Source organism: Bufo gargarizans, chromosome 5, assembly GCF_014858855.1.
Source record: "Bufo gargarizans isolate SCDJY-AF-19 chromosome 5, ASM1485885v1, whole genome shotgun sequence".
In the NCBI taxonomy this organism is placed as follows: Eukaryota; Metazoa; Chordata; class Amphibia; order Anura; family Bufonidae; genus Bufo; species Bufo gargarizans.
This window is the reverse complement of record NC_058084.1, coordinates 490,556,056-490,573,758: the sequence shown is the minus strand read 5'-3', so window position 1 is coordinate 490,573,758 and position 17,703 is coordinate 490,556,056. Positions and strand designations below refer to the sequence as shown.

The window sequence follows — 17,703 nt, the reverse complement described above, 5'->3', positions numbered from 1 at the left end:
TTCCTCATCTGATCCGCAATTTTGGGTCCCAATAGATCTTTTCTTCCGTTCCATCGCCCCGCAAAACAAATTGAACATGTCCAATGAAAATCAGGATGTGGCCTCATTAAAGTCTAGTTTTTATTCTATGGCAATACAATCCGTTTTTTTTTGCAGACTTGCTTTACTGTCCGCAAAAAAAAACCGGATCCGCATTTTTGTAGACAGCAAAAAACATCTGCATGCCGTCTGCATGAGCCCTTAGACCTTGTGTCTGTTGAGGCTCCAATCCTGGTTTCGGCTCAAAATCACTGACCAAACACTGACGTGTGAATGAGGCTTACATTTTTCACCCCCCACAGTGCTGCAATCAGATTTGTTGTGTAAACACACTCCAATTACCACACCTGCGCACTATGCGGATTACGTGCGTTCTTTCCAAGCGGATCTTCGTGCTGCAAACCCACAGTAATCCAGTACCAGCAAAGTGTACGAGATTTGACAAATCTCATGGACACCGCTTTTTTCTTCTGTGCGGAAACTGACCTCTTGGTCAGCACGTCAACTGTCTGTGCGATTCCGCACCTTCTGTAGAGCGGTTTTCCTCGTAGATTTCAATGGGGTTGTAAACAGAAAATCTGCGTAAAAAAATGCATAAAAAACGAACATAAAATGCACTAAAATCACAATGAATCGTGCAGATTTATGTGCGTTTTTTGGTACAATCTGCGCCAAATCTAATAAGGTTCCATACACGCAGCAGTGTAGTTAATGCAGACTTTTGTGCCGTTTTAGCTGCATTTCCACGCCAAAATCTACAGGCGTTACCTCCGGATTTTGATGCGGATTTGCCCCAGAGCTTTGCATTGCACTGGGCGACATGTACACAGAAAATCCACAATTGACGTGCTGCAGGTTTCAAAGTGCGCGCCGCAGGTCAATGTCCGTCCCTCCGCACGGTGTACATGAGAGCTCATCAGCCTAGCTGGTACTATACTTGGGCATTAGGGGTCCTGCGGAGGGACGGTGATTTCACAACCTGATACATTGTTGCAATCCACCAGACAAATTGTCAGACTGGTGACGCTGGGGCCTGAAGGGGGAGCCCTATGGTGGGTCACTTGCAGCAAGAAGCCCACATGCTGATTTTGCACAGGGGCCCGGTTGTGCTTTGTCGTCCCCCGCCCCTATGGGAGAAGGTGCTTCCCGAAGTAGATTAATGCACATTAGAGTTATGCCTTACTTTAAGGTGTAGAGAAGTGCACAGCATTGGGGGGGCTTTACCCATAGAGGTCAGAGAGGATAGCATTATTGGAGGGGGGGGGGGTCGAATCCTGGTGACAGGAAAGACATTTAAACAGAGTTCCCCTTTAACTGTCCAAGTCGAGTTGGTGCAAACTGCCTATGCTGGGACAGATGTGACATGCTGGAACTTGTAGTGCTAACACACTGCGTCACGTCAATATATAGCTCTGGACCTGTAGCGATAGCTGTGATGACCTGGGACTTGTAGTTCTTCACTAAGGTGCCTAACCCTATAGCTATACTGTAAGTCCTTCAGTGATCCCGTAAATTCGCCTATATCCATAGTAATGGTAGCCACAACCCCATCACATGTCGCGCCATGTGACACACTCTCGGATCGGGCCCCTTGTGACCAAAAACAAAAACAAAAATCACAAAATTTTGCAAGACTTTGGCCTATTTTTCTATTTGAAATATCCAAGAAAAACGCTGCGGTCAGAAATGACAGACCGCCGTGTCGCGGCAGATGCAGAGATTAGCGCTCCCATCAAATTATAGTTGTCGCTCATCGCCCATCCATCAGTACAGCTCTAGATACCGCACTCACCTCTATGGCAGTCTGGCTGGCTCGCCAGGTGGAGGACACCACTCTCGACTTGCTCCTGGACGCCTGCGCGCGGCCGTCGTCCGGCGGCGGTGATGCACATTGCGACTTTTGGCGACTGGCTCTTGTCTGACCGTCTGGATCCGTCGCACAGGGGCTCTATCTCCGGGTAGAAAACATTCTGTCTGATTATAGAAGTTTGCTGGTTTCTCATACCGACTCACGAAGACGTATGGAGAAACGGAAGTTCTGCAGACGCTTACGGTCCGGTAAACGCAGGATAGCAGATTGCTTGCAAGCGTGCATACGAACAAAGCAGTCCACTGGTCTGACTCATTCCCCTGCTGCGGTCACTGGTAGTTTACCCCTGTAGGGTTAGCTCTACTTAAGCAGGGCTACGTGCAGATCCAGCAAGTGGAGTCAGTCTGGAGAGTGAAACAAGACTTGGTCTGTGGGCTGGGATATGCTGATGATGGCCTCCTCCTCCCCCTGCCAGTAGCCGCCCACTCACCAGTAAGATCAGGTTACTCAGTGTAGTCACAACCGGATCATCCTGAGTATTCCCCGTCACCTTCTCTGGTGCAATTCCTTGCCATAGATATGAGATTTATATAGTCGATAAAAAAAAATAGAAAAAAAAAATGCCATAAACAAAAAATATATAATAAATAAATAATAACTAAAAACCAAAATAATTCTGCAAATTATGCGTGACCATAACACTAATGCAAATATGTGACGGCTCGTAACTTTTTTTAGTTTTCCGTCAACATAAGGGTTCGTTTACGTATTTTTTTTATTTTAGATTTTTATTTTTTATTCATTTTGTACACCATTTTATGTACCATACAATGTATTGAAACATGCAGTTTACATATTACATATTACAGCATGGTCATAACGCGATTGCGACGCGGCCATTAACAATGCAGATCGACTATACTGTGCAGTCTTCATTAGTTAACAAGAGCCAGCTGCGGCACGTATGGCCACACGGTAGTCAACCGTACGGAACGCACTGTGTGGTCGTACCCTTAGAGGAGTTTTCCGGGACTCATATATTGATGACTTGCCCTCAGGATAGGTCCGACTCCCAGTATCACGCCAATCAGTTGTTCGAAGAAGTCGCGGCACTCCAGTGAGACCTGCCGCCTCTTCCTAAGCCAGTGACGTTACGTTCATCGGTCACATGGCTTATGTGCAGCTCAGTCCTATTCAAGTGAATGGTCCTGGGCTGCAATACCAAGCATGGCCACTATACAGTGTATGGCACTGTGCTTGGTATGCTGTGAAGAGGCTGCAGCACTCCCCGGACCTCTGAAGGCTCTTCAGACAGGGTACCCAGTTGTCAAACCCCAACCGATCAGATATTGATGACCTATCCGTAAAAAAAATGAAGGAAAAAGCTAAAAAAATGCATACCAAAAATGGTATGTGAGGGAAGCCTTAGGGCTCGTACACATGGCGGCTTATTTTGTGGAATTTTGGTGTGGACAGCTGGCATGAAATTCTGCCAAAAACCCACTGCTCCCTCCTCCTGAAACTCCATAGAAAGGAGCACCCTGCTCCTGATCCCCATAGAGAGGATCCTCCTAGTCCTGACCCCTATAGAGAGGAGCCCCCTGTTCCTAAGCCCCATAGAAAGGATCCCACTGCTTCAGAGATACCATATAGAGGAGCTCCCTGCTCCTGAGCCCTCATAGAGGGGAACCTCCTACTTCTGAGCCCCCATAGTGAGGAGCCACCTACTCCTGAGCCCCATAGAGAGAAGCCACTTACTCCTGAGCCCCCATAGAGAGAAGCCACCTACTCCTGAGCCCCCATAGAGAGAAGCTCCCTGCTGCTGAACCACCGTGTAGAGGAGTTTCCTGCTCCTGAGCCCCCATAGAGAGGAGCCACCTGCTCCTGAGCCCCCATAGATAGAGAGGAGCTCCCTGATGCTGAATCACCATATAGAGGAGCCCCCTGCTCCTGAGCCTCCAAAGAGAGGAGCTCCCTGCAGCTGAACCACCATATAGAGGAGATCCCTGCTCCTGAGCCCCATAGAGAGGAGCCCCATGCTGCTGAACCCCCATAGAGAGGAGCTCCCTGCTGCTGAGCCCCCATAGAGAGAAGCCCCCACTGCTGAGCCCCAATAGAGAGAAGCCCCCTGCTGATGAGCCCCCATAGAGTGGGACCTCCTGCTGCTGAGCCCCAATAGAGAGGAGCCCCCTTCTGCTGAGCCCCAATAGAGAGGAACCCCTGCTGCTGAGCCCCCCATAGAGAGGAGCCCCCTTCTGCTGAGCCCCAATAGAGAGGAACCCCTGCTGCTGAGCCCCCCATAGAGAGGAGCCACCTGCTCCTGACCCCCATAGAGAGGATCCTCCTACTCCTGACCCCCATAGAGAGAAGCCCCCTGTTCCTTATCCCCATAGAAAGGTCTGCTCAGGAGACCACATATAGAGAAGGCTCCCTGCTCCTGAGGCCCCATAGAGAGGAGCCACCTGCTCCTGAGCCCTCATAGAAAGGAGCCACTTGCTCCTGATTCCCCATAGAGAGGAGCCCCCTGCTGCTGAGCCCCAATAGAAAGGAGCACCCTGCTGCTGAGCCCCCATAGAGAGGAGCCACCTGCTGCTGAGCCCCTATAGAGAGGAACCCCTGCTGCTGAGCCCCCATAGAGAGGGACCCCTGCTGCTGAGCCCCCATAGAGAGGGACCCCTGCTGCTGAGCCCCCATAGAGAGGGACCCCTGCTGCTGAGCCCCCATAGAGAGGGACCCCTGCTGCCGAGCCCCCATAGAGAGGAGCCCCCTGCTGCTGAGCCCCCATAGAGAGGGGCCCGCTACTCCTAAGCACCTCATTACTCACAGTCACTTATGAAAGGAGACAGAATTAGGTAATTCAGTATATTCATTTGCACATTTTTCACATCGTGGGGAATCTTGTGAGGAGAAACTAGGTAAAACTAGAAGCAGATGAGTCTCATCTAGTTCTGCTCAGCAACAGACATGACACCAAAGTCATAATGAAGAATGGGGCCTGTTGTAGGGAATGGGGTGGGTAGTAGTCCTTTGCATAGCAGGTGGCCGGGATAAGACTATGGAGACTGCTTATCTGTCTCTTGCTAAGGGTAAAACATTTTGGACTTTGTCCAGGTCCTTTCTTTGCCCCTGGAGGTTAATGTCACCAGTGGTGTCTGGCAGATGCTTATCCCATCTCTATGCTTATGGGGGATTACTGCTCAACCGCCAGCTAACTATGAGGGATGGCCACTGACAGCCACAGGCGCCGTATCTGAAGGGCTGAGAATTGGTTCCTCTTGGACCTTATTTCCTGAGCTCTTCTTACTAAGCCCATAAAGTTTCACACCACCTAGGACTCACTCAAGCCGACCATTCCCAGAAAATGGCAAGTTCTATGGGCACCCAAGGGAAACCTCAAAAACCTGCCATCTACACAGGAGCAGTGCCAGTCAGGGCTCTTCAAGAATGCAAACAGAAGTATCTTCATAGAGCGCCAGCTATACTGGTCCGCAAAGAGTGATAACTGGTTTAACCATAATGGTGCTAGCTGTAGTGACCTTATGAGATGGTCAGTAAGTGCACCATGGTAGTGCCAGCCACAGTGCCCCAGAGCAACACCCACATAATATTGCCTGCAAGTGCTGTGAAGGAGAGCCAACATAACAGTGCCCTAACAGTGTGCTAATATTAGTGCCTGACATACTACCCAAAACAGGGGCAAACCACAGTGTCACCATGAGTACCAATCACAGTGCCACAAAGTGCAATAACCACCATGCCTCCATGGGTACCAACAATAGTGCTACTGAGTGTACTAACTGCCATACTACCATGAGTACCAACAATAGTGCTACTGAGTGTACCAACCGCCGTACCACCATGTGTACCAACCACTGTGCCACCATGAGTACCAACAATAGTGCTACTGAGTGTACCAACCGCCGTACCAACATGAGTACCAACCACTGTACCACCATGAGTACCAACAATAGTGCTACTCTGTGTACCAACCGCCGTACCACCATGAGTACCAACCACTGTACCACCATGAGTACCAACAATAGTGCTACTCTGTGTACCAACCACTGTACCACCATGTGTACCAACAATAGTGCTACTGAGTGTACCAACCGCCGTACCACCATGAGTACCAACAATAGTGCTACTGAGTGTACCAACCACCGTGCCACCATGAGTACCAACCACAGTGCTACCATGAGTACCAACCACCGTGCTACCATGAGTACCAACCACCGTGCTACCATGAGTACCAACCACCGTGCTACCATGAGTACCAACCACCGTGCTACCATGAGTACCAACCACCGTGCTACCATGAGTACCAACCACCGTGCTACCATGAGTACCAACCACCGTGCTACCATGAGTACCAACCACAGTGCTACCATGAGTACCAACCATCATAATTCTATGAGTACAAACCATAGCGTTGCTGTGCGCACCAACCACCGTGCCAATTATTTAACCATTCATTTTCCTACAACAGCAAGCATGTTATTATTAACCCCTTCACTGTCCTAGATCACCAGGATGTTACCAATAGTCCATTCACTGCCACAGATGACCAGAGATCTTGCCATTAACCTCAGGAATTTCACCAGTAAAAGCCCTTCGCCACCAAAGACTACCAGAGATGTTATCCTTAACCCTTTCCACAGCTCTAGACCATCAGGGATGTTCTATTACCCTTTCATTATCAAAGATCACCAGAGACAAATCATGTTTAATAACTCAACCAGTACCGGAAATGACCAAGGGTGATCCCATTAACCTGTTCATTACCCTCCACCACCAGACTCATTCACTGATCACCAGAAATGTCACCGTTAACCCCTTCACCACTCTAATGATTTTAAAATGAAAATATACAATTTGAAGGCTTGCAGGTGGAAGGGGCTCTCATGCTGTTTTTGGACAGGGACCCTCTCCCTTATCTGTGTCCTTCCCAGCTGGGACTGGTGGCGTGTGCTGACATTTGTAATGTGCCACCAGCATCACCCACTGCATTTTATGGTAATACGAAGGCCATATCTATCTATCTATTTATGATCTATCTATCTATCTATCTATCTATCTATCCATCTATCTCCTATGTATCTCCTATCTATCTATCTATCTATCTATTTATCTATCTATCTCCTATCTATTTATGATCTATCTATCCATCTATCTCATATCCATCTATCTATCTATCTCCTATCTATCTATCTATCTATCTATCTATCTATCTATCCATCTATCTCCTATCTATCTAGTATCTATCTCTCTCTCTCATATTTAGATCTATCTCTTTTCTATGTATCTGCAGTCTATCTAATTATCTAATATCCATCTATTTATCTAATTTACATCTGTATCTGAAATCTATCTATTTATCTATCTCCTATCAGATAAAGATCAGTTGCACCCTTGCCTGGAATTTGCACGCCATGATCCTCTCCGTGTGATTGTGACCACAATATTATTACACTCAAATAAAAGCATAAACCGTCTACAACTAAGACATAACAGGAGCCGTCAGTGGATATTATAGGTCACAGGGCCGGTGCATACTCAGCACACTGGAAGCTGAGCAGTAATGTGGTGCTACAGGGCCCCAGGGCGCCACCTGCAATGGGCCCCCACCTACCATGTGCGATTTCTAACACCTGTGTCGTCTAACACGGCAGACATTTCTGATACCCGGCTGATATTGATGACCTGTCCTAAGGATACATCATTAATACCCAATCGGTGAGGGATCGACACCCCGCGACCCCACCAACAGGACTAGCACTTTCTATTCAAGGATTAGCGGCCGTACCAGGTTACATTCACTTCAGTGGTAACTGAGCTGCAGTAACCCAGCACGGCCACTAAACTTTGCATGGCGCTGTGATTCCTGTTCCATTAGTTCCAGCCCCAGAGGCTGCAGGGTACGGCTGATGGTTGGAGGTGTGGGGGGGTCGGACCCCCATCAATGAGATATTAATGGCCTATCCTGAGGGCTCTTTTCACGGTCCGACAACTGAACAGATTACTAGTAATTTCAGTTGTAAGGTGTATCAGTTTTTTGGCATCCCTGTTGTTAAATGTGTCCTTTGATGCCCACACCCTTTCTCCCTATTTTTTGTAAAATTGATAAGCGTGTCAGAAAAGGTGAAAAAGTAGCAAATTCTGGCACTTTTCCACTAACATAGCTGCTTGAGGTTTTTTTCAGGGCAAACTGTAGTTTTTATTGGTACTGGTTTGGGATATATACAACTTTTTAATCACTTTTTATTCAACTTATTTTTTGGGGGGACATGTGATAAAAAAAAGTCTCCATTTTTATTTTTTCTCTTATGGCATTCACAGCACACATTATACATTTACATTTTTTACTAGTCATGACATTTTCGACCGCAGCTCTTAAAGTGATTTTTACTTTATAGTTTATTTTTATTTGTAAATCTGGAAAAAGGGAATGATTAGAATTTTTTATATTTTGTTTTCTTTTTATATTTTGAAAACTTTTTAGTGTACCTTTTAGTCCCCTTAGTGGACTTTAACATGCATAGACTGCAATAGTAAACTATATAAGTGAGTAAAATAACTAATATATGAGTACAATAAATAAATGGGGATTGATACAGGCTTCCTATTAATCTGCCGCAGGCAGAGCTTAACGCGCAGCGTACCGTGGCAGGCCTGGGAGCCTTCACAAAACCCCAGGCTGCCATAGCAACTAATCAGGACCCTGCAATTTGGGTGCAGGCGATCCAATTGGAGGACTGAGGGAGCCCCCTCCTTCTTTTTGTTAGAGCCCTGCACCCTGCCTGAAACCCCCCTTAAAGAGGACCTGTTACCCCTCCTGACATGTTTGTTTTAGTAACTGCTAAATACCAATTCTCGAGCATATATTCTTATGACTCCATGTTTTGCTATTCCTCTATTATTCCTACTGGAAGTTTACAAATAAATTCCCAGCAGTCAGCAGTCAAGGTACTGCTGGGTGTTACCAGTAACAGTGCTGCCGGTGTCAGACTTTGCAGGGACACACTCCAACTGGTAACACCCATCTGTAACTTTACTCCAATTTGCTGGAAATTTATAAACTTCTAGTAGAAATAACAGAGGAATGGCACAACATAGAGTCATAAGAATAGATGCTTCAGAATTGGTATTACATGGGAAGTGCAAATAGTTACTAAAACAGAGATGTCAGGAGAGGGGACAGGTGCTCTTTAAGGTCTTTTCAGGTTTGGTATCACATGGTTAAAGGGGTGGTATCACATGGCCTCTTTAAATGCGATCAGGATCCATTCACGTACATAGAAAAGGATGTTTTCCATTTGCATGGCAGTGACCTATGCAAGACTTTCTGGATTCTGGATGCTGCGGTAAATGTCTCTAATTTCTGCAGCATTTCTGCCAACACACAATTTGCTGCAGGCTGTTTTTTGCCCCTTAGCAGTTCCCAGCATCCTAATACCAGCAGATCCTTTATGGCGCACGCGAGGATCGCCAGCTATGTGATATTTTTGCAAAAAGGATTAGAGATGTTAGACAGACTTCCACCTGCACATCACCCCAGGTCTGTGGGCTGCTATCACTTTATCTGCCATCACCCATCTGACAACTCAAAGCTTTAGGGTCAGCTTTGAATTATACTGGTAGCAATTACTTAAAAACAGTCCCTTCAGGTCATTTACACACAGAGAATATGACCAAATGCAGTCAGAATTAATCAGATCACTTGCAGAGCCAGTAAGAGCTGCATTCTACTGCTGCAGATCTCCTAATCCCCTGCATTAATATAGATAAAGTATAAACTTCCAACTGCCTAAAGCCCCCAACAGAGGGAGCTCTTCAGCTTAATTCCATATATGTTCCCGATCTCCCCCTAGTGGTGGCTGCAGGTAGACTGAATTTTATTATGTAACTCCATATCTGCATGCAGGACTTTCGTCTCCGCTCAAAAATCATGTTCTGAGCGGACACCGAACGGACCCTATTATAGTCTATGGGGTCTTTAGGCTCCGTTACGCTCAGTTAGGTCTCAGTTATCTGCAGAATCCGTCCTTTCCGTTCTCCGGCTCCTCAACAGAGCCGGAGAACGGAAAGGAGAAACGGTGATGTGAAGGAGCCTAACCTTGTTAGGTTGCTATATTAAGGGTTCCGTAGCTCACTTAGGAGAGGCCTGCAAGGAGAGCACATGGTGCTAGGACTACTGAGGACCGGTGAGCAAACCACATGCCATGGGAACGTCAGCCTAACAGCTGTAGCCTAGGTGAGACAAACTCTTTATGTTCCTAGTTAGTCCCAGACGGGAAGGTGGTTTTGTTTCTGTGATTTGTTACTGAAATCCTGGAAATCCTGATTTCCACTAAAGAAAGCATGTGTTGATTTAAACCTCATGAAACTGGATCCTAATAAAAGTGACGTGAACTTTATGCCACCCGTGCCTCCGTGAGTGTCCGTAACCGCACGCTACCTTCCCCCCCCCCCCCCCGCAGGCTTAAAACTGGTGGAGGATGCGGGCACTCGGTTGCTAAGGGCAATGGCACAAAAAGAAAAATACAAATTTTTTTTTGTTTGTTCTCCGCAAGAACTTTTGACTCCTGCTCCATTGGATGTCGTGGGTAAAGCCCGCTATCTGCCTGAAGGAGTCAAGCGCTAATATGGAAGCAGCCATAACCCAGTTTGTTAAAGCGCAGGCCGAGGCGAACCTGCGCCAACAGGAGACGAACCGCCTTTTGTCAGAACAAATGGCCGCCCTTACAAAAGCCCTGCCAGTGGCTTCCCAGACAGCCCCAACATCTCCCCGGAAACCCAGGAAAATTGTGCAACAGTCGCTACAGAAATTAGACCCGGAGGACGATATTGAGAAATATCTAACCCTCTTTGAGTGCACAGCAGAGCAAGAGCACCTTCCGGTGGCCGATTAGGTCGATGTCTTGGCACCTTTCCTATCAGAGGAGCCTCAGAAGGCATACCATGACCTTGGCCAATAGGAGGTCTGGGATTATACTAAGCTACGAGCGGAAATTCTGGCACATCTAGGAGTAACCCCTGCTGTCCGAGCCCGTCATGTGCATACCTGGCGCATTGATGTAGCCAAACCTACTCGGTTTAGCCTGGTTCACCTCACGAAAAAGTGGCTGGAACCAGAGACGAGCACGGCGGGCCAAATAACTGAACGGGTTGTAATGGATCGATTTACGACTGCGTTACCTAGGACATTACAGCGCTGGGTGGGGCAGGGAGGCCCCAAAGACCTGGATGAGCTGGTGAACCTGGTTATCTTCGGGGTAACGCCTTCCCCTGTGCTCCTTCCAGGAGTGACCGTCCGAAATCACAGACAGTCCCCAACTGGGGAAACAGGAAAAATGGCACTGAAGAGTCCCCAACGATTTTCCACAAGCGTGCCCTGATTTGCCTCTCCGAAACAAGGACCTCCTGATGTTGGAGGTGCCGGGAAGTGGGGCATGTGTTCGCTACTTCTCCCCTCACTTCCAAACCAATGGAGTGCGAGGCCGGCCGGCGGATGTCCTTGTTTGCTGAACCGGTCTGTGTGGCTTTCCCGGAGGTAGAAATTTAACCCCAGTTCTGCAGCGTACTGTTGAATAATCAACCCGCAACTGTATTACTAGACTCAGGAAGTGTCGTGACTTTGGTGCATGCCTCTGACGTAACCAGAGACAATGTCCTGGGAGAATTCCTGAGTGTGCTGTGTATCCACGGGGATATTAAGGCATATCCTGTGGCCCAGATGACTTTCGAAACTGCCTCTGGCTGTATGGACCATAATGTAGGTGTGGTGGAAAACCGCCATTCTCGGACGTAACTTTCCCAACTTCTGGCAGTTATGGGAGAGGGGCCAACCCCTTAGAACTGCAGAGCAGTCTTCCGTAGAGGAGTTGTCGGAGGTTAAGCGAATTGTTGGGCCTGAAATGTTGCCAGAGGGGTCTGAGGAGAATAGTTTTCCTTTACAGGTACTGACAGGGGAAGAGGAAGCCTCCTCCTCTAGTCCAGTATTGTCTGACTTAAGAGTATCTAGCGAAAATTATGGAACTGCGCAATTAAGGGATACCACCCTTGTACATACGCGAGAAGGTGTTAAGGTCATCAATGGGGTACCTCAGGAACCAGAGGCTGATCGACAATTTCACCATTTTTCCATGAATAATAATCTCTTTTATCGAGTTACCCAGAGTAACGGAGAGGTTGTTGAGCAGCTCTTGGTGCCTCGGCCCTATCGACGCATAGTCTTAGACCTAGCTCACAGTCATGCTATGGCCGGAAAAACCCAAGAGAGAATTCTCTGGCGTTTTTATAGCCTGGGCTCTATCGAGAAGTAAAAGGTTACTGTGACTCCTGCCCCATGTGCCAATTGAGTGCACCCGTGTCTCATTTCCCGAGTCCCCTGGTACCGCTACCGATTATTGAAATTCCATTTGAGAGTCACTATGGATCTCGTGGAGCCTGTAATAAAAGGGGACATCAATATATTCTAGCCGTTGTTGACTATGCCACTCGTTATCCTGAAGCTGTCATGAAACTGGATCCTAATAAAAGTGACATGAACTTTATGCCATCCGTGTCTCTGTGAGTGTCCATAACCGTACGCTACCCCCCCGCAGGCTTACACCTGTTAATCAAAGTGCAGAGGGAGAGGCAGTTGTAGAGAGAGCAGAGCCTCTAGGTGTAATGGTAACGCCCCTGTTGCTCCTATAGACTCATTTGCATATATTAAAGCATCATTTTTCTCAGCAATGCGGACACATATGAACATGGGACCAACACAGATGTCTTCAACTGCTAAGAGCACATGTAACAGGTCAGCCAGTGCCATAGGTACAAAACTGCTGACAGATGCCCTTTAAAGCTCCCCATGTCATTTAAATATCAATGAGATAAGCGGCATTGGCTGTATTGAACAACCACTTCTCCATCATCCTAGCGAAATATACTCCCTTTCATCTGTCCTCAACTTCTTGCTAACCAACCAAATTTATGTGAGCAAGATGGAAGGGAGTAACACACGTGAGCAGGATCCGACTACAAGAGGTTTGTTTGTAGTCTGTAACCATTGTGGGGACTCGCTCTGGTAGACAGGATTAGCGGACACAGTATAGAGGCAACAACAAGTTCTTTGGATCAAACAATTCAGAGTTTTATTCACACTTTAGGCAAGTGACAAAACAAGCAGTCATATTCAAACAAAAAGTCACCTTGTGGTGTTGGTGATAATTCACACCATGCGGCAATTCTGCCTCAAAAAGTTCTTGCTGCACCAACCTGTTTTCACACAACACGGGTAGCAAGCCTTCATCCAGACACAAGGCTCCCAGATCCCAACACAGAGACCTGGCTTCTGAGCCCAGCTGCCTATTTAAGGACAGCCAGGTGCTGCCGAAACCCAGACCGGCATTTAAAATCCGGTCCGGTATTTGACCTCACCTGGCTGTAAATCAGCCCAGCAGCACATGCTGGAAGGAAAATATCTGTTTTCCCAGACCAAACCTTTCACTGTGTCACACCATGGAGACTCATAGGTCTGCATAGGAGCTGTAGACTTAAATTAGTAGGAAAGTTTGATGAAGACTTACCAAAATCACGTTACTTTTTCGTTCTAGATGCATTTGGTGCCATAAAAAATTGTTTGTAACAGTGGGAATAAAACACTCTGGGTTGTCTGGACTTTGTATAAATCACCCCCTCATTTGATTATCAGGGAGATAAGGAGGTTGAGCAGCCACATAGTCTTATCGAAATATACTGCCTTCATCTGTCCCTAACCTCCTGCTAATCCACCAAATTTATGTTAGCAAAAAGTAGGAAAGGAGTAACACGTGAGAGCAGGATCAGACTACGAGGGGTTTGGTTTTAGTCTGTAGCCATGGCGACTCATAGGCGTGCGTAGGAGCTGTACACATTAAGGCCTCATGCACACGACCGTTGTTTTATTCCGTGTCCGTTGAACCGTTTTTCGTGATTTTCTGTGGACCCATTGATTTTTCAATGGGTCCGTTGAAAACTCGGCTAATGCACCGTTTGCCGTCCGCGTCCGTGATCCGTGGTTTCAGTCCGTCAAAAAAATATAACCTGTCCTATTATTTTCGCGGAAAACGGTTTCGCGGACCCATTCAAGTCAATGGGACCGCTGAAAAACGCGGAGGCACACAAGATTGTCGTCCGTGCCTGTTTTTTTCCTATCATTCGCATGGCAAACCTGTCTTAGACTTTTTTTTTATTTCCTTTATGTCTGGTGATCCTCCAAAAATAAAGGAAGACACACGGAAACAAAAATGGAAACGGATCATGGAACAACGGAACCCCATTTTGCGGACCGAGGCGTAAACGGTAGGAGATGTATTAGTAAAATTGCCATGTTTTTCCATTCTAGATGCATTGGAGCTATATCAAAATTAGTTTGTTACCGTGGTATTAAAGCACTCTGGTTCGTCAGGGGTTAACCTCTATTAGTCTTTTTTTTTTTTTTTTTTTTTAACAAAAACAGGGTAATTTTTGCTGCATAACGACAAGTTCTGTGCCAAGACCCTGGGAGTCTCAGTGTCAAAGTCTTATACAAATAAATACAACTGTATGAAAAGAACATAGAGTTCCTGCGGACAGAAGACGCTTGATGTTCGGGCCGTTCACATGGACTGCAGGTGTCAGCATTATTTACAAATCTATATATCCAGTATTCAGTATATTTCAGTTTATCTGCCGAGACCCTGCCAATCCTCACAAGGAAGGTGGCGCAATGGTATGTAGCACTGCCAGCCATCTGCTGATCGGGGCATGACCCTATTGAAGTGAATGGTGCCATGCTGCAGTTCCCGGCACAGCCAGTGCCGTCCTTTGGTGCTGTCACATACAATGATATCACCCCAAAAAATTATTGCCGGATTGCATCTGATAAAAAAATTAATAAAATTAAGCGACTTTGCAAACAGTCTTGATTTTAAAATGTTGCACCGTTTCGCGTCCACCGCTCCTATGCAGATGAATGTAGTGACCTGAAGTGGGAGGGGGGACAGTTTAACCCCATCCTAACGCATCCATTTTCCATTATTTCTATTTTTTCTCCTTTCAAAAGTCATAACCATTTCTTATATCTCCGTTCACATAGCCGTACTTGGGCTTGTTTTTTTGCGGGCAAGTTGTGCTTTCTAATGGCACGATATTCCATATGATTTATCGGGACGCTGGAAAAAAATTCTAAACGGGTTGGAATAGGAAAAAAAATACAATGCTGCCATAGTTTATGGGTTTCATTTTCACGCCGTTCTCTATGCAGTAAAACCGACGTCAGCTTCACACTGCGGGTCAGGACGATTGCAGAGTACCACTTTTATATAGTTTTTCTTATATTTTAATATTGTAAAAAAAAAAAATATCGTCATATTCTGACCCCAATAACTTTTATATTTACATCTACACATCTGATCTGTATTTTTCATTGATACCATTTTGGGGTGTGCAAGACTTTTTATCTGTTATTAGATTTTTTTTTTTTACTGCTTCATTTGGAAAATGGGGAAAGAGGGGTGATTTGAATTATTATTTTTTTTTTTAAGAATTGTGAATTATAGTGGCTCACTCTGTTTCTTAAGCCACTGAGGAAGAAGTGAGGCCACCTCGAAACGCGTCTGGCGGACTAAAGGAACCAAACTACAGACCGAATTATCCTGCAGGATTAAAGATTAAAGACTTGAAAAAGTAAGGATCATATAAGACCTACAACAACCTTGTCTTTTTTCATCTAATACCACGTGAGACACTGACAGCTGAAATCGACATACTATACAGATAAACGCTCTGGGTCTGGGTGAGTAGCTTAACTGTGAGAGGGACGCCTCTACAGCAAGCACAATCGAATTTTATAAGTGACTATTTATACTGAACTATTTATTCGAAAATCACCCATTGACCTATATAGCCTCAGTGTTCTATTGCGAATACCAACCACTCTATGGTATAAATCAAGGCAATGTACGAAAATTGATCGAAATTTGGGCGATTATAATACGAATATTCTGCAATTAACTCAGTACTGGATTGTGTTGGATTACCCATAAGAACAAAAAGACAAGTACACTTGGTAAATTTTCGGAACTATATTCGAATAATACCCGAAAGTTATATACGAAACATTCTAAGGATACTTTTCTGCTAATTCGAATTCAATCTATCTGATTTTTTATACGATTTTTTTTACTCGATTATATATTTGATTTTTTACAAATTGACTCTACCACAATATATTGTCCATTGATATATGGTTATATACTTTCTATACTGTGTGTTAAATTAAGATATATTGTTATCCATTTTTTATCTACAATATTTTATTCATTTTAATTATTTTTATTTTTAATCCAAATAATAAATGTGTTATATATGTATGAAACCCAGATGGTGAGTGCCTGCTGATTATTTTTCATATTTTTTTTTAAAGAACTTTTTATTAATTTATGCTTAGTCCCCCTAGGGGACTTGAAAATACAATTGTTAGATCTAATTTACCATAGACTGCAATGGGTTTCCTTGCAGTCTATGGGAAAACCACTGTGCTCCTCTTGAGCTTTGCCACAGGCAGGGCCTAGTAAGAACTCAACTATGGCAGGCCTGGTAGGTTTCGGAAGGCTCTGGGCTGCAATAGCCGCTGAACAGCTTTTGCAATCTTATTGTGGGAGGTTCATTCGGTCACCGGGACCATCCCGATCCTGGTAAATAACCGCTTAGATGTCATGGTCACAATTGACCATGGCAGCTGAGGAGATAAAACTCTGTGATCTGAGTTTTCTCTGATCACAGACTCTGCTGGTGGGTGTCTCCAGTGTAAAACAGCAGGCACCTACTGGTATTGGTGCCCACTCAGCTCCAGAAGGGCATTGTACATGTATGTCGGATGTCAAGAAGGGTATGAAGGCCAGTGAAGAAGATTTTGGGGGGTCTGAATCCTGGGATCACCACCAATCACAAAAATTGGGTCCCCAAGTCCCCTTTGTGAATGGAACAGTTGCGTGCACCACCCCATTCACTTGTTTGCCCTTGGAACATATTGTTCTACAAGAAAACAATTCCACCACCGTCCAAGATATTTTAGCCCAGAGCTTTCTCACTGACATACTGTACATTCAGTATGACTGGCGGGTCACCATCTTGAAACATAAGACTGAAACCTGCCCTAACTTGTGCAGATTGGCCCAATTCAGTTGTCATGGACCATTTTGCCCACAGCTTCTGAACGTCTCAGTCCTGTTGATATTAGTCATTATGTAATATCTTTGTGTTGCTTGTTACGTTGGTGGAGAATGTAGGCCCAAGGTTGTACAACATCTCAACGTCTCCAGCTCTGCACACTCGAGGGATATCTAGATATAACTTTACAATGCGCAGTGCATAGATATTTCTAGAAAGATCCTTTATACAATGTGGGCTGCATTCTGCTCTGATATATAACACTACAATATGTGGATAGCCCACCGAAATCTAGAATACTTCATGTCCCCTGTGGGTAATAAACACAGTGATGTCACAGTACAGGGTTAACAAACACAGTGATGTCACAGTACAGGATAATAAACATAGTGATGTCACAGTACAGGGATAATAAACACAGTGATGTCACAGTACAGAGATAATAAACACAGTGATGTCACAGTACAGGGATAATAAACAGTGATGTCACAGTACAGAGATAATAAACAGTGATGTCACAGTACAGAGATAATAAACGCAGTGATGTCACATTACAGGGATAATAAACACAGTGATGTCACAGTACAGGGATAATAAACACAGTGATGTCACAGTACAGGGATAATAAACACAGTGATGTCACATTACAGGGATAATAAACGCAGTGATGTCACATT

At 45.5% G+C, this 17,703-nt stretch overlaps 1 protein-coding gene across 2 annotated transcripts in view; it reads right to left on the bottom strand.

Annotated features, from left to right (window-relative positions):
- The window catches only part of RANBP3L (RAN binding protein 3 like), a 41,017-nt gene extending 38,756 nt beyond the window's left edge, over positions 1 to 2,261 (bottom strand). For both annotated transcript variants that reach the window (XM_044293693.1, XM_044293694.1), the window contains exon 1: positions 1,832 to 2,261. In XM_044293693.1, the coding sequence (XP_044149628.1) occupies positions 1,832 to 2,042 (211 nt within the window). In that variant the 5' untranslated portion in view covers positions 2,043 to 2,261. The remainder of the gene's footprint in view (positions 1 to 1,831) is intronic.
- Positions 2,262 to 17,703: the final 15,442 nt, after the last annotated feature.